Genomic DNA, 27,039 nt, shown 5'->3' on the forward strand with positions numbered 1-27,039 from the left:
TAATAAACTATCGGAGTTCGGCAGTGGCTGTTATAGCGGGTGCCTCGTGTCTGGTGGTGCTCCGAGAGGAAGAAGGTTAAGTGGGCCTTATAATACACAAGGCACCCGCTATACCTTCACTTTCTGTTACATTTACGCGTACATACATTCCCTTCTTTTTTATACGCTTTCTTTTTTTTAATTTTATACTTCCCACTTACCCTTAATTTTTTGTCCTGTTCATCTTGGCTTTTCGCCCTCTTTCCGTGTCTGAACTTCTTTCCAGATTTTGACTTTTTCCTGACTTTGACTATTTTCCTGACCTATGTAATTTCTTCCCGATTGTGTCCTGCATTTTATTCAATTTTTCTTTTGAATCATAAATCCTCTGTTTGAGGTACACATTTGACCATGTAGCATTTGTAGCCCATATGACTAGTGAGCTTATGCACCTACCTATTTGACTGATAATAGTCATAAGACAAGACAAGATAAACTATCGAAAAAGTTTTCAGAGGGCAACAACTACATCGTTCTGTTCCCCGCTTCCTCAACCGTACTTGTATTCTTCCCTGAAGGGGACATAACTTATCTACTCTATACTATAATTCTTTTGTTAAGTAATTCGCTTTTATAATTTGTTATACGCTTAATACACGTAATAACTGCCCAATGGTCTTTGCTACCTGGTACATAAAAATTGTGAAGAAGAACTTACTGTTTTCAAACTGCATTTATTATGTATTTTATTAAAATCTGATCGTATGTTTGATTACAAGTGCAAAGTTGCTGTGAACGGTCTTGTCAATCATTTCATTAACACTGGCAGCTTAAAAGTCAAGGGAAGTATAAGAACAGTGTCAAATTCTTATTACATTTGAACTCATAATGGCTGGTGAGTCACCTGTTAAGTTGGAATTGATGTGCAAAGAAGAAATTGATTATGACTTACCTCAGGTAGATCCACTCGAAGGGAAAGGGTGGACATATGAACTGATGACTGACAACAAAGAATTAATATTATCTACAACGGAAGGAGAGCAAACAATTGAGAAGGATGTAGCTATGTATTCTTTGGATGAAAAAGTAAACGTTGATAGGGTGAAATCAGAATTTGCCGTAGAACATCCTGCATTTGAAAGTGATATAGAAATGCCAAGAAAACTAGTGGTTCAAGAGACTTGCGCGTCATACTCTAAGGACTCCCAACAATTAACAACAAATAGTTTAAATTCAGTTCGGCCAGAAAGGTAATATTCGATTTTTCATAAAGTAATTGGCTCAGATTAATAATACGGATGCGTTGGTTCGGAAAGTTTGTAAGGTTAAAGGCAATAATCCATTAATAATATTTAGGTATGGGAGATTTCTCGAATGTAGATTACTAATCTGCAATTTGGAAATGAGATGGCACACATAGACTAACTGTATACAAAATTATGATAATAAGATCGATCCCATCGTTACAAATCTTATGTAGTTTGTATCATGATAAAATAATAATTCTTTATTATTAATTACGAATTTCTCACCAAATTCTTTATTCTTGTATACATTTACAATATGGGTGCTCGACAATAGTTTTTTTTTTTTTAAGACAGGTAAATTGACCGATCGTGAGAATGAAAGGCAAGTCTTTACTTTGACTCAAACAGTGACTACAACCGATTCATCTGACCCGGATCCCGCAGTAGTATAGGAATCATTCCTAAACTGCTCCGGGAACCGGGTCAGATGAGTCAGTTGCAGTCACTGTCCGAGTCAAAGTAATGTACACTGTAAGTACAAGGGCCAAAGTGTTACTAAACACCATTCCTCCTATAAGTAATTCACTATTTTTAAAACAAGCTGATGTGCCCCTTGCACTTACGATTATAGTATAATTCTTAAAATTATACATACTGTTCTATACAAAGGAAAATCTTGCAAAATACTCAAATGAAAAAAAAAAAATCAAGAATAAAAATAGTATCAATTAAACAATGAAACCACTCACTGCTAATGATAGACAGATCCAGCATGGCGTAAAAATGGAAAATATCGCTCTCCAAGTGACAAACTATCAGCAAATTTACGCCGTCATACATGCCGGTAAAAATACATAATTGCTGATTAGCGCAGTTGCGCAATACTCAACTTCACAATATTCCTTTCCGCACATACGTCGATTTGTTAGAGCAAGCACATTTGCTATTGTTACAAACAAGAAAAAACAATAAACATCTACTTTTACCATACGTCAGAAATGCCTTCAACCACGTGCTTCCTCACACTTCCTACAAGGAGACAGAACATGTGACATCGCACTACCAAACTATCATAGGACTGTACAGAGACACCTAGTAGGGAAAATATGAACGACCGCCAATCTAAACTAAGAACGTCAAACTTAAGGAACGAACACTTCTAACAAGTGACTCAGGCAGTAACAGTTCCAGGAAGTGACTGAACCTATAAGAACCGATTAAAGTCACTGTTTGAGTCAAAGTAAAGACTTGCCGAATGAAATTTATCCTGAAATTTTCGAAATCTTAATGCAAAATGGTTATACTGTAACAAAAACTATGGACGTTTGTTATTTTATTCAGGATTTATCTCGAATGAGTCTACCCTCTCCTTTCCGGAGGGCTTTGAAAAACATTAATAAAATGCAAGAAAAAAGAGTATTCTATCCAACAATGCATGTTCATTAATTGTAGATGACCATACATACATAAATTCATTTCATACCGGTACTCATTTCTTTCAAGAAAGTCGACTTTAAATGTAATCAGCAATCATTTCTAAGATATGGACATCTATTTCTCCATACAGGCTCACTTTAGGGTCCTATTGCACATAGGCGATACAAGAATTATTGTACAAACAACACTAACCAATATGTGCTTGATGGTCGGTAAAAGAAAAAGATTGCTATGTAAATTAGGCAAGGCTCAGGATGTTGGTCTGATTGGAAGCAAAAGGATGCGTTGGTTAGTACCAATTGGGTCAACGCAAATAAATATACACAATATCAAGTATAGCGCAAAACACTGTCTATAGGATAAACTTACATATGATATGTGTAGAATATGTATTTTTACGTTCCCAAAGATGATATAAGTAACATCCTGAAATGCTTTCATTGCTTGCATATTTGTGTTCCAGAGTAACACAATACATTAGGAACGTAAATATCTTACTTATGTGGATTCCTTAACTGCCAAATATTTTTTTTTCCGTATCATGATCTAGCACACTGAATTTTGTTTTTCATGTAGCTTACAGTGGTTGCTAGCTACTTTGTGAATGAATTTATGTACAATATGGTATTATTTGAAGTGTTATTAGGAATTAGTTCTCTATCTTTTATAGTAAACTTCGACCGAATAATGTTTTCATATTGGCTGGTCTTGTATAGAAATTCACACCGTAGAGTTTGTATACTTCAAAGTACTTTTATGCAAGACATCAGAGTTTTGAAGAAAGTGTAGGCTATGTATCATTATTTGGTTTACCAGAACAGGGAAAATGGAAGTGTTAAAGAAGATGTTAGAATTTTACTTTCTCCCTCTCTGTCATCATGTAAGAAAGGTGAAGCTCGGTTGATATACTAATTTGTAACAGCAAGTTAACATACACTTATGACTAACAATATGTAAAAGAGTACTATAGAGGTGAAAGAGCCCAAAATATTGCGAAGACTAGAGATGAGAGATTAATCAAATAGGGCTGCAATTAGTATCGAATACATAGTTTTTAGGCTCAATAGTTCTCGCTCATTGGTATTAATTTAGCGCAATTTTTATAATAATATTTATTATTATAATTATGACTAAAAGTGACAATTGTATCGGCAATGGACATGGAAATTGCAAGAACGTTTGTCTTCATATTTATTATCATCAGTTCCTTATTTCAAAATATTTTGTATATGCATACTTTTTTTCTGAAGCTAGTGCTATTTCGCCTGCTACAGGAAAAATACAAGTTTGTGCAGTAAAGTAATTTTTACATAAACTTATATATATATATATATATATATATATATATATATATATATATATATATATATATATATCAGTGTTTGAACTTAGCATACAACAAGAAAAATAACTGCAAAATATACATTATTAGTAATAACCTATTGAATAATCCAGGACAATACAGGGTTACTCCATGGGGCTAAGCGGTTAGTGTACGCGCCTTTGCCGTGGGAGACCCGGGTTCGATTCCCGGCGGGAGCTCATGTGATTCGGATTCCACGAGCTTCGCTGCTGAACGGGACGTTAAACTCAAAATCAACTCAACAGTTACTCCACTGATGTATAAAAGTATTTTTAACAATTTTTAGGCATCAGTGCTCCCTACAATGTCGAAACACGTCTAAAATAAATACAGAAGTAGGAAAGTTCTATTTCGTTCTATTTTTAGCGCCTTCCGATTCGAAATTTTTGTTTGCGTTGCTCTGAGCCTATCTTAGAATTTTGTTTTTGATATCGGGCTATTCCTACTAGAAGAGGGAAGTAAATCGTGATTTTTTTTTTTTAATGAATGAAGGGGGAAGTGTTAATGTCCGTACTGATAAACAAGGATAGAAATCTTGATCGTAGCATCAACTTGTCTCAAACTTTTTGATCAGAACGGGTCCTACTCTGATTATAACTGCAGATAATATAATTCTGAGATCATTCATTCTTTTTAGGCGACTAAAATGAATTGAGATCTTATTTGAGAATATAAAGGAATGTAAGAACATCCCAGGCAAAAAAAAAAAAAAAAAAAAATGCCTAATCATTCTATTTGAAACATGTTTCGAACTTTAACAGCTATTGGCAGCTATTTTGCTTCTAACTGCAGAGGATGCAAGTCTTTGTTACTAAGTGAGTGAAATAAATTTTGTTACTCTGCTTTTAGATTTTAGACACACATAAGAAAGGCCGTAGACACAGGTACCCCAGGATTTTTTTTTGTTTTTCTTTTAATAATAGTTTTCAGAATACAAGATTAAGAATAGATTTATCAGTGCAAAAAAACTACGCTTTTTTTTTTTTTTTTTTTTTTTTTTTTTTTTTTTTTTTTTTTACAAAATAGAATCCTAATACATTTAAAAAGTGTGTCCGACGTTGGTTTCCTCTTTGCGGGTTTCATTTAAAAGATGGTCATTATGACTAGAAATCCATTTCAAAGCAACGTTAGAGTCAATTTTTGTTAAGAGCAGCAGCATTTTCTCAGAGGATATCCTCCTAGTACATTTGAAAAGTGTACTTTTTAACGGGTTTTCTTTCTTCTATATAGTACTCCTGTAGGCTGACGACACTATTATTATTTAGAATGATTTCAGAGCTATGTGAAGTTAATTTTATTGCGGTGTACTGTTGTACTCACAAAATGCCAGCAAAACGTTATTTATTTAATTATTTACGTGTAAATTTGCCCTCTACAGCCCAGATTAGGAATATAATCCTCAGTACAAATTTATTAAGTACATCCCGCCTTTTGAACAACAGTTTCATAGTAGAATGGAAAAATACACCTTCTAAGCGGCATTTCATTCTTGAATGCAGGCTTACGTTAGAAAAGTACAATGATGACTGTTTTAGGAAAAACTATTGTCTATTTTATTAGATTTCTTGCACATTGGAATATATTCTATGATCCAATCGAAAGTGCAGGAGCGTGAGAATACAAGGAACCAAGACAGACGAAGAGGTTATGGAGCCAAGGGTTTATAGTTTACTTGTATATAAGTTTTTTAAATACATTTTGTTTTTCCACTTATTTTTCCCTTTCTTTAAATTGCATAATTTCTCAACTTTTTAAATATTATTTTACACTATTTTTGACTGTATTCCACCAGGATCAGTTTTCTATCATCTTGTCGGTACTCGTGTATTTATAGCATTTACCATACTTCAAACTGGCTTTTTGCACATGTCCATACTTTTTGCAATTGATGATGTAAACTCTGAGCTATTCGATATAAAATCAGGAAATTGAAGGTGAAGCCTTAAAAATTAAAGTTAAATTTAACAACTAGCATAACCTACTCTATTTTCCTGCATATAACTAGTACTTCTGGTTTGAAAATTGATTTCCGTAGAATGAGCATTGTAAAAGCTCTCAGGAAGTGATTTTTTGCATGGGATGAAGCATCTGAAGCATATGCTCCATCTTCTGCGTTGAAATCTTATACAAATAAAACCTGGTTAATACTAGCCACTACCGATTTAAATTTTATCGCCAGAGAACGAAAATATAGCAAGAAGAAAAATTTCAACAAACAATTGAGTGTCAAACATAACACGATCCTTGACAATACTCTACCAAATCAAGAAGTGTCTAAATTTAATATTAATCTATGTTTCAACAATTAATTGTATATGACAATCGCGGAATGGAATTGCATTTTTACAATGAGAGATACACTAATGGTTTATTTTAGTACTTCCGTTCTAAGATAAGATGCCACATTTTTACACTAACCGCTATTCAAAGCAGATAGATTGAAATTAACCATTGTGGTATTAATATTTGTCATCATAGGACGAAAACGGTAACAGTCAGTAATAAACGGTTTGTACAACCGATTGAGTGTTTGGAATGGCCATATAACAACCCACAGCGCTTTATCAAGTCGGAAGATTTTGAAAGTTTCTAAACAGGTAATTTCAATACTGATTTCTGTAGAGTAAAGACTATAAGAGATATCGAGATACGGTTTCGTACGTCGCCTTTGGCGCGGGAGACCCGGGTTCGATTCTCGGCGGGAGCTCATGTGATTCGGATTCCACGTTAATCAGTAGGTCCACGTCTCATATAGCCTCGCTGCTGAACGGGACGTAAAACTCAAAATCAACCATATCAACGGTTTCGTACGATCCATTCAGCTTCTCAAGAATAGGTCTATCTCCTCCGTTAACCCTCTATTCAAACGGTAAGCATTTCAAGTTAGCCATTTCCCGTTTTAGCATTTATCCTTACAGAGCAGAAAAGGTATCATATAGCAAAAGGCGGCTTTCTGCAAACAATTGAATATTTAAATTGAACATATCATGATTACCCACAGAACACTACATGAAACGAACATGGTTCAAATTCACTATTATAGCCGTTTTCAATATATTTTTCAACTTTTATTGCCATAGAACAGAAACGATAGCATATACCCAGAATCAGTTTTCTGCAAGCGATTGAGCGTCTGAATACAATATATAATGACAATTCCCGACACTGTCAAATAGGGAAGTTGTATAAATTAACTATTAGATTCAATTTTAATACTTATTTTCTTAGAGGAAGAATGGCAAAATCTATCAGGTTGCTGTTTCTTGTAATCAATTCTCTATTTAAATATTATGTTCACTTCCTTCGTCCCAACGATACATTCTATTTCCTTCCATAAGTTTCTGTTCAAATTGGAAGTGCTTCAAATTAACGATTTTTTAGCATATCTTGTTAGCATATTGTGCTGCGGAGAGTACATTTCTGAATATAAATAAACCTTATTGGAAACGTCATGTATAACTTAGACCCCTTTTATTATGGGGTTCTCAGGTGAGCTGTGTGAAAGCAATGAAATTAATGCACTTTCGAACTATCTGTAGCCAGATTGAACTATGTAGTTTTTAATGATTTTTGATAAATTAGCGCTTTTGAAAACAGTGATAGATAAGCTCACATTAAAAGATAATGTAATAATATAGCAAATTACCTTTTTTGTGGTATTGGAGATACTGGGTTTAAAGTTTCACAGGTACTTGTTGACACCTCGAAAATGCAGTTATGGTAGTTCAATTTGGCTTCAAACAGCTTGATTACCATTTGTGCAGTGCCACGTTATATATATATATATATATATATATATATATATATATATACACCATTTAATTTTTATCACTTTGATCTGTTTACATGACAAGAAACAAGGACATTGTGCCTTACATCATGAATATTTTCAATTCTGTACTATCATGACAGAGTTTGTTAGTTATTACACCTTAATTTACTTTGTTTAGTATATCCATTTCATACTGCATTAACAGAAACGATTCAATGTTGTCTTGACTGAGGTTCGCCCTTAATCTAGATTCAATAATCTTGAGTTTGAAAAACGCTCGTTAAAAATTTACATATGGTAGAGGGATCGTAAAGAGGAATTTGTACACTTTAAAGAGCTATTTATAACATAAGACGTACATGAGACATTCGTATATAATTTTGATCGCACCCGTGAAGCAAGACGTGCTAGCCATCTTAGAGTTGATTTTTTTACATCTCTGGTTCAATATCGTCTCACCATGTTTCCTCTTCATACTCACTACTTATATATTCACTATCATATTCACTCACAAGATCTCGTTTCGGTTTCAGATCGAACCTCTGCAAATAATTTTAGTTCGTCGATAAGTTTTCCTTTCTCTAGTCGATAAGTTTCCCACAGATTTTGTTCATTGCTTTTTAGGGTAGTTCGAATTTTAAATCAGGAACCCGCCTTGGATCGGAACACACCAATTCATGGTAAGAGATTTCGAGTTTCGAATACCAGTTAGTAATACTTTGATTTTGTCAAGGACATCATTGAAAACACACAATCTGAAACTCTTCTCTTCTGTATTTCCTGTTATTTCATGACATGCCAATTCAGTTCACACGGTTACATTCTATGGAAAGAAATGTTTTAAACTATCGCAGGGAAGGTATGCACAGTTTATATGAGTTGATCACAGAGAAACTTAAGCCCCCTCATCGTGTCTTCGGCAACTCCCCCTCACCAGCTGCCACTATCCCTACAACGTCGTGCTCCGCGTGACACGCAATCTGTTGCGCTCCTTGTGGCTTACAACGACATTGCTCTTCCTAAACCAGTTTTATCTTATTGTTAACACGTTGTGTGAAATGCCCCGTAGGTAATTTCTCCGTGACTAACAACGCAGTTTCAGAACTGGAGCACACTAATGGATGCAACATAGATGTTTTCAATTTTTGTATCCAAGAGAATCGTCTAGGAAATTTAAATGAGATTTTTAGTACTTGTTTACGGTAATGAAAAATTTGTTAATCAATTCCTTTATTTTTTAACTGAGTGTTATGTGAAAAGCAACTAAATATCAAAAGTGTATCATGACATGTCAGCACATGATTCTGGTACTACTTTCCTAGTGTAATCATCAGCGAAACTGACACCAGCGGAACAATTTGCAATCAAGCAAAGGCAGGGAAATAAATAATATATACTCAGTGCCTTCACGAATCGTACTGCAAACAAATCTTGAAAGCTACGGTTGGTAACTACTCTTTACAGCTCTTATACGATACAACTTCTATACATTATTCATCTTACCATCTTCTTCCAAAACAAAACGCAGTGAACGTAACGAAATGATAAATATATCATAATAAGCTACCATGTTCGTAAATTTGTCTTAACACAGGTACCGCAGCGAGTCATCAAAGTTGCCAGAAGGCAGTTTGATAACTTTTACGTGTGAAAGCAAATGTTTAATCGAATATTTCTGATTAAGGCCTACACATCCAGGATAACAGTGTTACCAGCTTCAAATCTGAAGAATATTTCTAGACAACCAAATATTTAAACATGTACAAATTTTGGCCTGAAATTCAAATTGAAATGTCGAATCTAATACAATCCATAGAGATAATAGTGTCATACATCGATTACTTTATCTGTGTGAACTAAAACTTCACAAAACTATCATATGTTCAATCGAGTCAGCTTGCCGAGGAAACGATCTATCTTACTCGTTGAAAACCTGCTCAAACCTGAAGCGATTAAAGTTATCTGTCTCCTGTTTTAACATTTATCATTATAAAACGAAAGTGGTAACAGGATCGAGGAGCTGTTTTCTTGCAAATCATTAGTATTGTTATTATCCGATTTTCATATAGAAAAATTGTATAAGATGTCGAAAAGCTCTTCTGTATTCGGGTCAGCGGCCCAACGATACGTTCTATTTCCTTCCGTAACTTTCCATTCAAATCGGAAGTGCTTCAAATTAAGGATTTTTTCAACATTTATCTCTATAGAAGTGAGCAACGCATAGCTAGTAATAGTTTTTGAGCTAAATCCAGCTTCCAAGGAACAGATTCTATCTTCGATCTTCTTACTCTATATCAACACGTTGTTGCACATGTATACTTGGAATTTAAGTATTCTATTCGCATATTTCGGAAGTCTTAGTTTCACACTGTGAAACGATATTCAATTGTTTAAATTGGGTACAGGATAACCCTTGTAATACACCGCACCAGGTTGATACTGTTAGTTATCCATTAAAAAGTTGGGCTATGTAACACATATTTGGGAGAAGTTATTTGAATAGTTAAAAAAAAAAAAATAATGCCGCCTCACAGTTTATCCTTCACTGCCATCAGTTTAAACCTTTATCCTGGTTTGAAATGTTATCCTAGTACAAAGGAATGCTGTTATTTTGATCTTCGGTCAATAAGATATGACACGGCAAGTTTTTACTATTCCGACATTTACGTTGGGATACGGCTGTTTCCGTGTAGGACGTTTTGGTGCAGAGCGTTTCGGTGTACGGATTTATCTGTGTAAGGACGTTTAGGTGTGAGGCTGGTTCGGGGTAAATGTTCCAATGTTTACAACGAAACGTCCACTCTTCAAAATGAAAAATATTCGTTAGGGAGAAATAAATTCATGAAGTAGAAAATATAAATTAATAAATAAAATAAAAATTAAATGCTGATGTAATTGACATTGGTTACTTATTTATAGTGAGTCCCCTCGTTTCACTGTATGTCAGAACTTCTTATATACTCAAATGTTATAATTATGAATTGATTGGGAAAACGTTTTATGGTAATGATATATAGTAAAAAAGTGTGTGATGCATAAACATTGTGTACACCACACACACACTTTATTACGGCAATAAGTGTGCACAAATCGCAAAATACTGCACAATCTTTGAAAGGAATTGTTCAAACACAGGTGGTTTTTCTTCCAAATAACCGCTTTTATATCATGCATACCCAATAAGATTAGCAAATCTAGGAGAAGAAAACTGATTATGTATCAGTGTTGAGATCTTAATTATATTATTACGGAGATATTAATTCATGTTATCGTTGTAGAGGACAGTGTCAGAAAAAAGCCTCAAGAAAATTTTTAACGACCTAAAGAACACAAGAAGAGGCTGAATTCTACCAGTTTTTTCTGAAGAAATGGTTTATATTATGAGTTATTCTTTTGTTCTTAAAATAGGTTCAAAATTGATGAATTGTGTCCACTCCACGAAGCTAATAACAAAATGGACTTTGCATTAGACGCTTGAAGAAAAATCTGTTGGAACCATGATCTCACAACACTTGATGTTAATTGTCCCGGATTTGACGCTTTCACAAGGATATTTTCAAATTTAAAGAGGTTGTGTTGGACTATAAGAACAAATGTTCCATTGTTCTCCTACAAAACAATTAACAGTGGTGATAACAAAACACTATTTGCAGAAATTAAAGGCTGTATGATGTAGCTACGAGGCATAGAATGTACTGACTGTGTCACACTTTCTACTGTTTGCATCCCTGTAAATACTAGAGTACGTCCCGTCTGCATTTCCAAATTAAACCGTATTGATCAGAGTTACTATTTTTTCAATAACACGTGTTGCTTCACATTCGCGATAAATGCATCGGCACTGGCTTCTAACTTTTTGGGCTATAGATTTAATCAAACGTCCTTTTAAAATAAGTACAGAAAGGGTTTCAAATCAGTCTGCACCTTCTCTCAGTAGTCCCTGCCAATTATAATTGTTCTTAGCTAACTGGAGATCATTTCAAACCAGAAGACTATTGGCAATGGTAATCATCATATTAGATCCGCCAATTTGAATTTTGTAATTATAACGTCAGGTTCTGAATCAGTCCTAAAACCCCTTGGCAGTAAGCTGGCCGTATCATTTAATCTTCTATTTTAATAATTATTTTCTGTTTATGCTTGGAGGCTACCTCTAACGTTCAAAGGGTGGTTTCTACCCTTAAACCCGCACCATTACCAAAGTAAAAAAAAAAAAAAAAAAAAAAAAAGAATACGGGACGATTATTTTTTGATATTCTACAAGTATGCAAAGTTTCATTCAAATCAGTAAATTACACTTCAGTAAGTCTCCTTGTTAGTGCTGTTCAAATGGAACAAGAACAAATAAGTTAATTGGCGAACATGAAGTCAGAAAAACGAAAAAAAATACGCCAATGTTACGAAGAGATTGAGTAATAACAATGAGACTCAATAACAATGTTAATCAGTTTACACTATTGCAGAGTGGCTATAATGCTATACACCGAAACGTCCTTTACAGCCAAGCGTCCTTACACCGTAACGTCCGTACACCGAAACATCCGTACACCGAAACATTCTACACCAAAACGCTCTATACCGAAACATCCTAGACCCATTTACGTTGGTTATTTCACTCATTCCGCTAACACGGTACCACTTCTTCATAAATGCAAATATTTCACCAATTCTTTTATCATCTTGAACTTGATCATGGTAGTTGTCTTAGCGTAAACAGCGTGTTTCTGTGAGTTGTTAAACACTTCTTTACTTCCATTTGCAATACTTTGGCTGATTCATCCCTATACTAACTGGCTTATAAAGAATAGCTAAGGATATTAGCTCTCTGCTAAAGCCGAGGTCTTATAATGAAAGCGTCATGAGTTTGATTCCGGTTTGGGTCGATTTTCTGGTATATAATGATATATTCCTTAGTGCATGAATAACTGTTTCCGTAAAGTTTCGTCCAGTTCATTAAAATTTATTTTGCATGCATGTCCTCTAAGTTTACTAGTTTGTAAAATATTATAGATTAATACCAGTAATGTCACTTTGTGGTAGACATTTGCTTTGCATGTATAATAATGTATGTAATTGTTAGCTGTTGCTGTAATCAATGGAATAAGTTATTAGAATAGACCTATCATACAGCCACAGTTTTACTCGCAATCGATCAGAATTGTAAAAATATCGGTTGACAAGATTTACAAAATGTCATCTCAACTGTAAACAATCCTCAAAAAAGACCAAATTGAAAAACGTATGATTTTCTCTTCTATCTCGCCTTCAATTAAACTTAATTGTTACAAGTCGAGGGTATCGATTCATTTCCATTTCCATTCGTACGACTTTCTTTTTTTAAAAAAGAAAGGAAACAGAAAAGGTTTTTACTAATCTAGTATGATCTACCGATCTTCGTAAATGTGGTTTAGTTTTCTTTTCTAAACTAGTAGCTTTCGGAAAAAAGTAACCTGAACAATTGTGCGTGATTTGTTGATATTGGATATATTGGTGACTTTATGTGTACAGTTGTGTACGTGAGAGCTGAAACGGTTAAACGTGCTTATTAACACGCAGGAAAAAGACTCGTTAAATTTTGATTAACTTATTTAATCTGATATGAACTAAAAGAAAGTTTACGTTGTTGTATATAGTGAATGTTTACAATAGGAAGACATCACATATTTTTACACATATAATTAAATCGATATGTCTATGATTGACGGGTCACGTCACTCATGTCACTAATACGCAGGGGAACTGTAAAATTCTTGTGAAGGTTAGTAGGTCAGAAAGAAAAGGATAATAATATACAATACGATACTCTAAGAATGGTGATAATAATGCATGTTTGCATGGCTTAGTGTAGGATGGTATTCTGTTGAGAAGTTAAATTTATGAGGTTTGGAATTTCGGGTTTCGTTAGTCATGTGGTGAATGAATTGTTCTTTTCTTATTTTACTTCAGAAAAAATAGGGTTATTTTTATATTGACATAAAGGCCTAAGGGCAGTGTTGGGTAAATTCCCGGGAAAATATTTTTCGGGAATATTCCCGAGAAGATTTCCAAAAATGCAAACTTTCTGGTAATTTATATACAATCAGAAATAAAATTGCATTATATTCGTTTAAGACAGATTATTATTTTTTTGTCCCCAGAGGAGCCTTTAAAATGTATATTCTGAACGATGTTATGTTACTAACATTTTATTATAATTAGAGAGTACGCATAAATGGATGTTTATTTACAATATGTTCCATGAATGTAAATATGTTTAAAAAATGATATAGTAAGTCCACATTCTTTCAAAACGCAAAAAAGTTGAAATTTACATGTAAGTGGATTTTCTAAACTTGACTCTGTTACTGATTTGTACATATTAAATTTTTAAATGTTATAAACAAAATAGTTTGGGTAACTGCCAGAAGACACATGTCCCTCCATTTTGTCAACATTTGCCATAAATATGTACGTTCACAATATTTGCAAGATCCTTTCTTATGTTTATAATTTATCATTTAACATTGCCACACTCGACCTTTCTTGCTACCATTTTTCTCGAAATTTCATGCGTTAATTCACATGTAAGAGAAGTCCGAGTACCTTTTGAGAAATTCGAGTCAGAGAGAGGAGACAGACCGACGTGTATTACTAACAGTGGTTCAGGGCGTATTAATAGTACTTGATCTCTATTTCTAAGTAATTCTACAAAATGGTTCCTTTTCATCGTTTGTATTAGTACTTTACTAATTTTTCTATTGTTTAGCTTTGGCGGGCCAGTTTTCGCGTTATTCTAATCCGATGCGGTTGTTTTATGGTTTCATATGTTACATTACGTTACAAACATTAAATTCAGACAGCATTGATGAGCGAGCGTTAGCAAGTGGAGGTGGGGTAGAACCCCGCAGGGCACGTTGTTTTCGATATTTGTGTTCGATATTTTCTTTACTACTTGAACTCCACTATCAACTAGTTTTGACCCCCAATACTAAACAACTGTCGTACTTTTCAGTGCACATGAAAATGGAACTTAAAACTCATATTATTAGTTATATAAAGTACAGTCAAAGAATTTTAAATTTTTTAAGCTCAAAATTCTTTAATACCTAGAAGTAAATCATAATAATTTAAAATAATGTAATTAGTCATAGGGTTTTTATAATTTGGAACGTAAAGTAAAGAAATGGAAATAAGCTACTAACCGTGAATTTATAGGCCAGGAAAAAAAACCCGTGAACATTCTCATTTTTTAAATTCCTTCCCAGCGGGAATATTCTCACTACCCATCACTATCCATGGGGTGCCTCGGAGGCAGCCTGTTCAATTTTAATCCTATTATTCTTAATAGATATTTCGTCTCGTGTCCTGTGCCCTAAAATTCTTCTCTCTCTTGTAATGCACCCTCTGATTGCGTTTCCTAAGCAAGTTTTTACTTCAGAAAGAATAGCGTAATTTTGTATACTAATGTAAAGACCAAAGGGGTGCCTCTGAGGCTCCTATTGAAGTATGCACTTTTCTAATTATTTGATACTGCTCGTTGTTTATTACCATTGATAAAGGATTTCATAGCAATGTAGTGACTAGCCTTTCCTATTAATGACGGAAAATACAAATGGTCGCTGTGAGTTTAGGTAGCTTGTATATGCAGCAGGGAGCTTGTATATAAATTACCTTTTTAGTTTTTATGTTGTAAAGGTTTATAAATGTCCAGTGTTCCTGTTAGTATTAGGCATATAGTATTATATAATTTTTGTTCCGTCAAGATTTTGTTTAAAGAAGATATATTACCTATAATGCCTTTAAAACTACGTAGTCATACTTAGTGAAGAGTGCCGATCGTCTTCTCCTGTGATTATTTTATTGTAGTAACGCGGTAATGGAACATGTAATGTTAATGTAAATTCCGGAGGAAGAAGTAGTGATTCCTCGATGTTGTTCCCATGAAGTAGAATGCTCCATATAAGTAAAGAAGCACGTTCGAAAACTATAAAGGCGTTATTTGAAAAAGAAATAATGAAGATGCTTTGCTTCCCATTAGTTATTTCTTAAGTCGTATACTACAAGCTTTTTTGCTGTTTTTGAGGTTGCATGTGTTAAAACATATATATAAGGCTATAAGTTAATTTGAAATTACATGGATTTACAGGGTAATTTCACAAAATCCGCTTGAAAACATAGTTTTCTTAAAATTTTTGTATGCTAGCAAAATTGTGATCACTTAAGTGCATCAGAGAATACATGATGGAGTTCTATACATTACGTTTTATTTTATATCATATGTTAAATTTATATATAAAAAATCTACGAAAATTGCCCGTTTTAAGGTCGTAGTGCGTTGATCACTTGCTCACTGGTATTGAGTAGAGATTTTATATGACAAATTTAACCTCCCTACCATAATCCACTCGTCAGATACATTGCTTTTCGCCTAAAATTTAAACCTGTTCTCTTACACGTACGATCTTCTTTCTAATGACAGTAACGTAAAAAAAAAAGAAGTTTTCTAGCTAAGATACATGTATGGCTAACCGCAGTGCAAAATCTAATTCCAATCGGTTTACCCATTTCCGCAGCTAATGCCACATTAGCTAGATGTCGAGCTTGTTTGCTGAGATATAATATCGTCGCATGAAAACCACAGGAACGTAACTTCAAAAATGCAGTTTTCATTTTCTTCAAGTTTGGACACAATTTTGAAAGCCCCCTTGGTGTAAACGGTACGTAACGCCATCTGTTCTTATTGTCGATTGTCTTCTGTAATATAGCTCAATTATCATTGTATTAAATTCACATCTTTCTAAGAAAACAATATTTTTGTCTTCTGACTTGTATCCCTTCGAAAATGGAGTTACGTACCTCTGGTTCTTGTGCGACGATATGCAGATTGTTCATCTTCTCCTTCTTGAATGTTGTTTTTCCCAAAACGCTAGTGCACGCGACAGTTTTTCAACGTAAAAATGCTAGTGTGAAACTGTCCTCTGTCTAGAGTCCCGTCAAAATATAATTTTACACGTAATAATTTAATTTTCTTCCCGTCCTTATGATAACCATTTGAATGAACGTTACATGATAAAATGCCAGTTAAATATAGACACTCAACATATTACATATTTTATTTCATCCAGTTCAGCTTCCTGTCTTATGTAATGTGACGCATAACACTGTAATGTGATGCATAACACATTTCTTGCATTTTTTGCTATTCATCGTGTAGCATTTATCTTTAAACGCCATTTTAACTTTTAATGAAAAAAAAAAAAGACAATAATGACTAAAGTGTTTCACGATGACGGGAACACTTCCGGGCATTGTTTTAAAAAAAAGTAATAGCATGTTTCTAAGCCGAGTATAGAATTTTGATTTCTCCGAATGGAATTACACCAGGTTAATAGAAATTTATTTTTTTTTTCAGCAGAAACGTTCAATAGCACTAATCCAATTAGGGTGACGAAAGTGCTAATGCTTGTCCACGTTACCTTACGTGGACTTCTGGAATCATAATATCACGTATTTCAAATAAACAGATAAAAATTACAAGAAATTGAATACTCGCCGCCTCTCAAAAATATATACTTAATAAGAGGATTTAATTATGAATCAGATGTAACCGCGTAGCTATATATCAATAGACGCAAAGTTTGTATTAGTATTAAAGTTTACTATCTCAAAGGATCATCTTATATTTAAAACACACGTAGAGATTGGTGTAATGCTTGAAATGACATATTTTGTGCAATATTGTAAAACTTGTTATACCTTTCCTTTGTTTCTTTGCCAACATCATTTTTTTTTTTTTTTTTTTTTTGTAGCGGCAGTTGCAACAAGTTCTTGCGATTGTTAAATTTTGTGACACAAAAGTTAATGATATATAAATATCTTAGTGATAATTCCATAGCATAACATATGCATGTTCGTATGCACTTAACTCTGATACTGTATATATAAATAATTGAACAATTTGATATAGTAGAGCAAATTACACGCTTTAAATTCGAGAAAAGAGAGATATGGGGTTACCTCGATAGTTCTCGGTTCCATATTTCTACAATATTTCATGTAACAGAACAAAAATAAAACGTAATTTTAGCTCGAAATATAATGTTTGATTTCAGTTTTGTTTTTTTCTGATTAACTCAAATCACGTTTCCTTGTTTATTGAACCTGTTCCAGGCGCTACAACGAATATGATCTTCAAAGAGAAGTGAATAGGTGTGTTATATTAAAGGAACCAATTTCTCACTCAGATGACAAATGTGATATTACGAAGCAGTTAGGCAAAGGAATTATTCTGTCACGTATAGCAGGTAATATGTTAACACATAAAAGTGAAAAGCGTCATACGTACCGGAAGAGTGATAAGCGCGATACTCAAAGTTTAACTTTGTCAAGTCGTAAGTCCATGCATACAGCTGAGAAATCCCACCTGTGCGAACAGTGTGGGAAGGGATATAGCGAACGTTCAAGTTTGGATACACACATGTTAATAGACAAAGGACAAAAGCCTCTCGCATGCAAAGAGTGTGGGAAGGGATGTAGAGACCGTTCTAATTTGACTAAACACATGTTGATAAACACAGGAAAAAAACCCCACACATGCGAAGGATGTGGAAAGAAATTTAGTCTACGTTCACACTTGTCAAGTCACATGATAATCCACACAGGAGAAAAGCCTCACACATGCCAAGAGTGTGGAAAGGAATTTAGTCAACCTTCAAACCTGGCAAGACACATGACGACACATACAAGTGAGAAATTTCACACGTGTCAAGAGTGTGGTAGGGGATTTAGTCAACGGTCGTACTTGTCAAGTCACATGCTAATTCACACTGGAGAAAGACCTCATACATGCCAAGAGTGTGGGAAGAGATTTAGAGTACGCTCCAGTTTGGCTATACACACGTTAATCCACACAGGAGATAAGCGTCACGCATGCAATGACTGTGGAAAGAGATTTAGAGTACGATCAAGTTTGGCTAGACACATTTTAGTCCACAAAGGGGAAAAACCTCACATATGCACTGAGTGTGGACAGAGATTTAGTCAACGTTCAAGCTTGTCAAGTCACGTGTTAATCCACACAGGAGAAAAACCTCACAGGTGCAAAGAATGTGAGAAGGAATTTACTAAGCGTTCAACACTTTCAAGACACATGTTAATCCACACAGGAGAAAAACGTCACGCATGCGAACAGTGTGGAAAGGGATTTAGAGTACGTTCAAATTTGGCTACACACATGTTAATCCACAAAGGAGAGAGACCTCACACATGCAATGAATGTGGTAAGGGATTTACTCAACGTTCAAGCTTATCAAATCACATGTTAATCCATACAGGAGAAAAACCTCACAAGTGCAAAGAGTGTGACTTGGGATTTACCCAACTTTCAAATCTTTCAAGACACATGTTAATCCACACAGGAGAAAAACGTCACACGTGCGAACAGTGCGGAAAGAGATTTAGAGTACGTTCAAATTTGGCTACACACATGAAAATCCACACAGGATTAAAACCTCACAAGTGCAAGGAGTGTGGAAGGGGATTTACACGACGTTCAGGCTTGTCAAGACATATGATAGTCCATACAGGCGAAAAACCTAACACATACCAAAATTGTCGAAAGGTATTTAGTGTACGTTGAAGTCAGACTATAGATATTTTAATCCACACAGGAGGGAAGGGTTACACATGCGGTATCTCCCGCAAGGGATATAGAGTGCATTCAAGTTTGGCTAATCACATGTTAATTCACACAGGAGAGGAACCTCACAAATATCAATGTTGTGGCTTGATTTATTGTGCGATCATGTTTGGCTACTAACTAACTAACTCTATAGCCTATGGAACCCGGAGGTTGAATTCCGCGTTCACAAAAGCACTCCACTGACTTCTATACTTAGCTAACTGCATCCAGTTTCTACTTTGTATTCCGATCTCTGCAAGATCCAACTTAATATTGTCCTCCCATCTGCGTCCAGGTCTTCCTAGTGGTCGTTTTCTGATTGACCTTACAGTCAAGTCTGTGAGAGTGTATCTACTTTCTTCTATTCTAACTACATGACCTGCCCATCTAAGCTTCCTAGACCTGACGACCCCAACAATGTTGGGCAAACCCTATAAATAATGTAGTTCCTCGTTATGAAGCTTCCTCCATTCCCGTTCCTCTTGGATCGGAATATTCGTCTAAGGATTTTGTTCTCAAATACCTTCAGTCTATGTTATTCCCTCGGAGTAATCGACCATGTTTCGCAACCATACAAAACAACTGGCATGATTATCGTTTTGTATATTTTAAGCTTCAAATTCCTCGACACACTTCGCGATGACGAGACATTTTCAACCCAATAGTAACACGAGTTCTTTGCTTTCAGTCGACATTTAATTTCTTCGTGAATATGATTTTCGTATGTTAATATTGATCCTACATATTTGAAACTATCTGCTTCATCAAAAGTATTATTTAATGTTTTAACGCATCCATAACTTGTTGTATTACGGTCCCGAAGCACTTCTTTGTATTTAGTTTCTCTGCATTTACATTTAAACCCATGTCCCTGCAACCTTTTAATAAAATCTCTGCATTTCTTTCTATTGTTCTTCTATTATCCCCCATCAAATTTACATCATTGCCTAATGCCATAACCTGGTGAATAACGTTCAACTCTCGGCCTTGGTTGCTATCTTTGATTTTCCTTATAGCGTGCTCAAGAAAAAAGTTAAATAATAATGGCGACAACGCATTTGCTTGTTTCAAGCCATTTTGGATGTGAACGCTCGTGGACAGAAATTGTCACTACCCGGTCGTAACTTTGGGATTCATATATCCCCTATTTTGTGTCTGAAATTTTGTCGTAGTCTTTTGTCTTGTTGTTTCACAGACCCGAATATCGTAGACTGTATCTATATTGAAAATTACCACTAACACTTTACTATTACAATTTACAATGACCATCTTTGACTCTATCAATATTGAAGGTGACTACTAACAATTTACAATCAAAACTAATTGACCTTAATCTAATATCATAGACTATCTAATATCTATGTTGAAACTAACGGCTAGCAATTTACTGATAACATGTACAAGGACCTCTAACCTAACCTAACCTAACCTAACGTTTTATTATTTAGCTTAATATTGATTTAAAAATCAAATCCTCTTCTGTTTTACAATTTAATCTTTATTAATGCACAAAATACAATTTCATATTTGGTACATTTCATTCTATTTCTCATTCTTACAGGAGAACTCAGCTTTTTTTACGTTTATTTACATGTTGCACAAGTAACTGGTTGTTGCTGTGCACAGAAATGTTTGTTGCATCTTTCACAAACTAGTATACTTTTTCTGTCCTTCCTATCACAAAGATGACAACGCTTTCTTCTGTTTGCAGATGACGCTCAAATTGCTAAAGTGTTTTCAGTTTTGGAGACTCCGAGATGTTTCATTGCAGCAGTCACTGATTTTGGTAACCAAGGTGACATCTCGCATCTTCGCTGCATGTGATTTTCTACCATGTCCTCGGCAATGTTGGATAAAATTTACGGCTCGCATTGGGTTTATTCGATAAATCTGGATCTTGAAAATTATAGATGCATTATTCGCAGAAGCATCTACCATATTTCAGAACACTGCTATTGGCGACCTTCTTGTTTGCCGTTTTCTTGTGAATTCTCTCACCATTTGGTGAAATTTATCCACCATCCCTTTGGTCTTGTTATAATATAGAATTATATTTGGCTTTTTCTTAGGGGTGTCAGATACAGCGGTATCATGATGTTGGGTGCTGACAAAAATCACAGCTTTGCTTCTCTTAGGTGCATACCTTACGATCGTTAGGTCACCGTTGAATCCGAAGATAGATCTCAAAAGACTACGAGATTTACTAGGTTGAATAATGTCGGGGAATTCACGTTTGTTGTTCATCATCGTTCCAACGAGAGTGAGATTCAGCAGTTAGCAGGTACTGAGCAAGTTCAACACTTGTAAAATAAATTGTTCATAGTAATGTTCCTTCCACTTTTGAACAAATGTTATGAAAGTTTCTTCACAACATTCTGAGCCAGATTGTTCTCCACAGTACCTCCTGGTTGCTTTTCTACGTATACATAACCTTTGAGTGCAAAATAGTATAGTGCATCACATAACTAAAATATTTTTATGCCATATTTATCTGGATTATTAGGCATAGATTGAACGAAACCGCTGTGACCACGAAATGGAACCAGTTGTTCAACTGTTACACAATTACTTGGTATAAAATAATTCCTACAGTTTGCAAGAAAACATTCCCAAACAAATCTGATGGGGGCAAGTTTGTCTTCTTTCAGTCTATTTGCGCGTGTTCTTTATAATCAAATCGAAGAAACCTTAGAATTAGATGAAACCGCATCTGTGACATAATTTCATTTCATAATAATTTCATACGAAAAGCTAATTGTTTGGAAAACCAACTAGGCATACACTACACTACAATGATTGCTTACAAGGAGAGACGAAAACAGCGGTCACACTTACAAATTAAGAAATTCTTAACTATTTCTTATCAGATTGGAAGAAATTGCGATCAACTAAGATCCGTTATACACGATCAAACTTTCTGTTTACTTTGAACGCGTCAAACTCTGGATGGGCGTATTCCCAGTTCGATCAAATAAATTCACCAGTGGATGCAAGGTATATTCATTTGTAGATAACACATTCCTACCTTCTAGATTGTCAATGGTTACGTCACTCGGCAAAATTCCAGTGATACTGTAGAAGGTAGGACTGTGCTACCTACAAATGAATATACCGGTGAAGATATTTAACATGCCTAACTGAGGTACGGCCGTTTGGTCGATTTGGTGGTAAACTAACACACATAAATACGCTGATAGAAGACAAACTTTCTCCCGACAGCCTTATTTGGAAACATTAAGTGATTATTAGAGTAAAAGAAAAGTTAAAATGACAAATATATAAATTGTCTTTTCCTAGTACTTTCCTCCTTGCAACAGACAGATCGCTATAGTCCCTTAGCACCATCAACCAGTGACGGATCTAGGAGGTAAAACTTGGGGTTGGGGGCAACCAGACTCCAGTCTATGACAGATATATCATGAGTTTACGCAAGCCATTTTCATTTGAAATATATATATAAATAGTAGCTTCAATTATTTTTGACGTTCAAAAATTTGGTGGGGCCTGGGCCACCCAGCCCCGGGTTAGATCCGCCACTGTCATCAACAGAAAAATTACGAACTATTTTGAAATCATTTTACACGAGGTTAATTGTCAGAAAGTGTCGTTAATGTAATTTAAAATTTCTTCGTAACTATTAGCAAACTGAATCCCACAGAAAAAGCAGGGTGATTTACAATTAAGCCAAATAATTATGGCTTAGGGGTAAATAGTCATAAAATAAACTGTAAAATTGAATTTCTGAAGATATCAAAAACGTACAGTGTTTTAACTATCAAAATGAGAAAATAATCAAGCCGTATGATTCCTTGGGGTCTGGAGACCCTACGACATAAAACTGAGGTTAAGCATATCTTAATTAGCTTTCTCGGTATTCCAAGTTCTCTAAGAACGTTGTACAATGCTTCTCTCCTAACCGAGTCGTACACCTTTCTAAAATCCATAAATAGTTTATGTACCAGGGTATTCTTTTCCCACTTTTTTCGAGTATTTGGCGAATGGTAAATATTTGGTCGATAGTTAATCGATTTCGTCTAAATCCACACTGACAATCTCCAATAACTTCATCTGCATATGGCGTCAATCTTACTAATAGAATATTTGAAAGGATTTTATAGGATGTTGACAGTAGAAAAGAGCCTCACAAAAGCCTCATCTTTTCCTACACACATGTTAATACACACAGGCGAGATCCCTCACCTAATCGAAGAGTGTGGTAATTTTTTAGTCATCGTTCACACTTGTCAAGTTACGTGTTAAATCACACAGGAGAAAAACATCACATTAGCCAAGAGTGCGGTAATGGATTTAGTTAACATTCAAGTTTGCCAAGACACAGGTTAATCCACACAGCAGAAAAACGTTAGTAGTGTAGAAAATGGTTTACTGTACTTTCAGGTTTAGCTAATCACAAGTTAATCCTCACAGCAAGAAAACCTCAGTCGTGCAATGAAGGTGGAAAGCGATTTAGTCAGCATTCAAGTTCGGTTACACAGTGGAAAATTCTCATTCAAGTCGAGAGTATGGGAAGGGATTTAGTTTGCATTCAAGGTTGGGAAGACATATAAATACACAGTTGTGAAACTTTTGTTGTGCGATGAATTTGTTTCGCATTCAAATTTGGCAGCACAAATTTTAATATACATAAGTGAAAATTTTCTCACATCCGCTGAGTGTGGAAAAGTATTTGCTCTACCTTCAAATATTCCAAGACATTTTAACATACAGATGAAAATCTCACATACGGCTTGATTCACGTGAAAAGATCGTGAATACGAAGCTCAAATTTTGCAACGCACATGCTAAAATAAACAGGGGAATTATATTACTACCGGAATGAAGAAAGTAAATCGTTCTAAATGGGAATGGTGGATTTCATTCAAGTTTATATTTGGCAACAGTTTTATTATTACAGATCTGGAGAATTGAGAGTGTCAAAATTATGAAGAATGATTTGGCCGAAGTTTTGTATCAGAGAGACATGTTATCCCATACAGGTAAAAAATGGGTGTCAAAAGTGTGAAAAGCGTTTACTTTAATTCCATATTTTGTTAGTGGAAATATATTAAAAGATATGTGACGCGATTTACTAAAATATTATGCTTGTACTTTAGAGGATGTAGTCAGGTTACACACATGGCAATTCATACAAGTGCGACAAATTCGCCAATAACACGTTCCTTAAGACAAATGCTAACATAGAGATGACAGACTTTGTACGTACCAAGGGTGTGGCAGGGGGCCGCGGTAGCTCAATGGTAGAGAGTTCACCTCTGGTGCATGGGGTCCCTGGTTCGATCCCAGCTCGCGCCAAGTGAACTTTGTGGTGGACGGACGCCGTGTGCGTGGGTTTCCTCGGGGTTATCCCGTTTCCTCCCACTTTCTTCATTCCACCATTTCATTCATTCATTTCTCATCATCACCGTCTCCTTTAGCCTAACCGGCATAAATGTGGGACGTAAAACTCAAAGATTTCATTTCGTTTCATTTTTCATTTCATTTCAAGAGTGTGGCAAGATATTTTGTCGAAGTTCACAAATCTAAGAGATGATAGCATAATGCAATAATAATAGTAACAGTAGTCATAGTAGCTATAATAATAGTAATAATAATAATATGTAATTGATAAGGAGAATTATTCACAGTAGTTGACTAAAGTTTGTTTCAGTTTTTGTAAAATTATTCCGCTGTAGGAAGTTGCTAGTTATGAGATGTTCTGTAATTATGTTGATCTGTTCAGAGGTCTTGGAAGACGCATTGAATGCTTAGTGAAAGTCTTTGTATGTTCTGTGAAAGTTAGTTTTGTGTTAAAAGTAACTCCGAGATCCTTATGTGTATTGATTCTTGAGATAGCCAAATCACTTATGTTTTATAAAGTATTTTTCTTCAGTAGTAATATTTTTCTTTACGACTGAGGTTATGTTAAGCATTTACTCTTATCGGGGTGAATTTTTGAAAGCCGTGTGTTACACCAGAAGGAAATATTTTCAATGTCACTTTGAAGCAGCTCGGGGTCCTCTATTCTGTACACTTCTTTGAAGACTTTGCAGTTTTCTGGAAATAAGAGCATTTTCTTAAAATTTGAGTTGAAGCAGCTAGTCGAGTCATTCATGTTCAATATCAATAAGAGTTTTTGAATTACGCTTCCTGTGCTTCTCCGGATGTAAGAGTTAGAAATCGATCTTACCAAGACGACTCTCTATGCATCAATGATATGAATGGCCCATGAACACAGAATGTATTGGAAATTTTGTAAGTTAGATGGTTAATGGAATCGAAGGCACTAGATAAACCGAGATAGATGGCGTTAAGTTTTGCATTCTTGGAAACACAATGTACAGCGTGATTAAATGGTGAGGCAAGAGCTATAGACATAAACCATGTTGAGCTGTGTTAAGATAGGGAGAGGTGAATTTGAAAACCCTGTCTTTGCTAATTTTCTCGCAGACGGTCGATGTGTCTGAGAGAAGCGAGATCTTGCTTTAGAGTGACATGTGATCTTTCAATCCAGATTTAAAAATGGAGACACGCGGTGTTTTGCAAGAAGAGGGAAACAACTTTCCCTGAAACAACTATTAAAAATGAGCGAAAGTAGAAAAGAGATAATAGATGGTGTCGAAGACAGAAAGGCCTAGCTTGTATTGTCCATGCGAGAGGCTCTCTGAGTTTGGAGAGAAAACAAGAGTAACTCATCCTCTGTAGGACTTGTATAGATAAATGAGATAACGAATTAAAAAGGTAGGTACGTTAATTGTGCTTTTTTAGAATTTTTTTTACAAAACTATTCATTAAAATTTTGTTCTTTCCTCATCTTCTGCACTTGATAGAGCTTTGTACATCAGAGGATGTATGCTAGATGTTTAGACCTAGGTCTGAGAAGAAACCATTCTTGTTTAGTGTTGTTGATGCTAGTGTCTGAATATTTTAAATATAGTAGGTATTTACCTCTCAATAGCTTTTTCGTGTGATGTCTTATATTAAAAAGTTTATATATATTTAAATAAAGTTTAAATATAAGTTTTAATAAAAGTTTATATATATATGTGGCGGATATTGCCAAATGTATATATATATATATATATATATATATATATATATATATATATATATATATATATATATACATTTGGCAATATCCGCCACAGTTCCCAAGTCTTTTTCCTATTTCGGAATGTTTCTCGAGTCTCTTTGACGTGCCATGTTGGAAATTCCATCGTTTTTACTTTTATGAACAGTGCAAACTCTTTTACTGTTCTGTGAACATCGGCAAAAGAATCCAGTGAAACGTACATTGTTCCTTCTAGTAAATGCGTCCGCGGTAACATCTATAGAAGTTTACAGATTTCACGGCAAGTTCCTTCCCCCATTCAGGTAGAAGCTTTAGTTTTGAGTTGGGTTGCTGGCTTTTGGGGACTGACTATGATAAGGTACGCGGTAGGTCACTTCTAGAGATTCGTGGTTTAAGAGATGTAACTTTTTCTATGAGATGATACATTCTGTCGAAAAAGTAGAAAAGGCATAATCGAAGCTGTTATTTTTACGAGCTTTATGCATATTGTACTATCTCAAATCGAGTTCCTTA

General features: G+C 34.9%; 1 protein-coding gene across 1 annotated transcript; it reads left to right on the forward strand.

The window, feature by feature from the left end:
* The first annotated feature begins 413 nt into the window (after positions 1 to 413).
* LOC145674603 (uncharacterized) lies at positions 414 to 26,421 on the forward strand. Its single transcript, XM_081744821.1, has 2 exons — positions 414 to 1,229; positions 17,948 to 26,421. The coding sequence occupies exons 1-2, from the start codon at positions 868 to 870 to the stop codon at positions 19,413 to 19,415; spliced, it is 1,830 nt and encodes a 609-aa protein (XP_081600947.1). The 5' UTR covers positions 414 to 867; the 3' UTR covers positions 19,416 to 26,421.
* The last annotated feature ends 618 nt before the right edge of the window (positions 26,422 to 27,039 follow it).

The sequence above is a fragment of the Thermobia domestica genome, chromosome 17 (assembly GCF_964235325.1).
Source record: "Thermobia domestica chromosome 17, izTheDome1.hap1.1, whole genome shotgun sequence".
Taxonomy (NCBI): Eukaryota; Metazoa; Arthropoda; class Insecta; order Zygentoma; family Lepismatidae; genus Thermobia; species Thermobia domestica.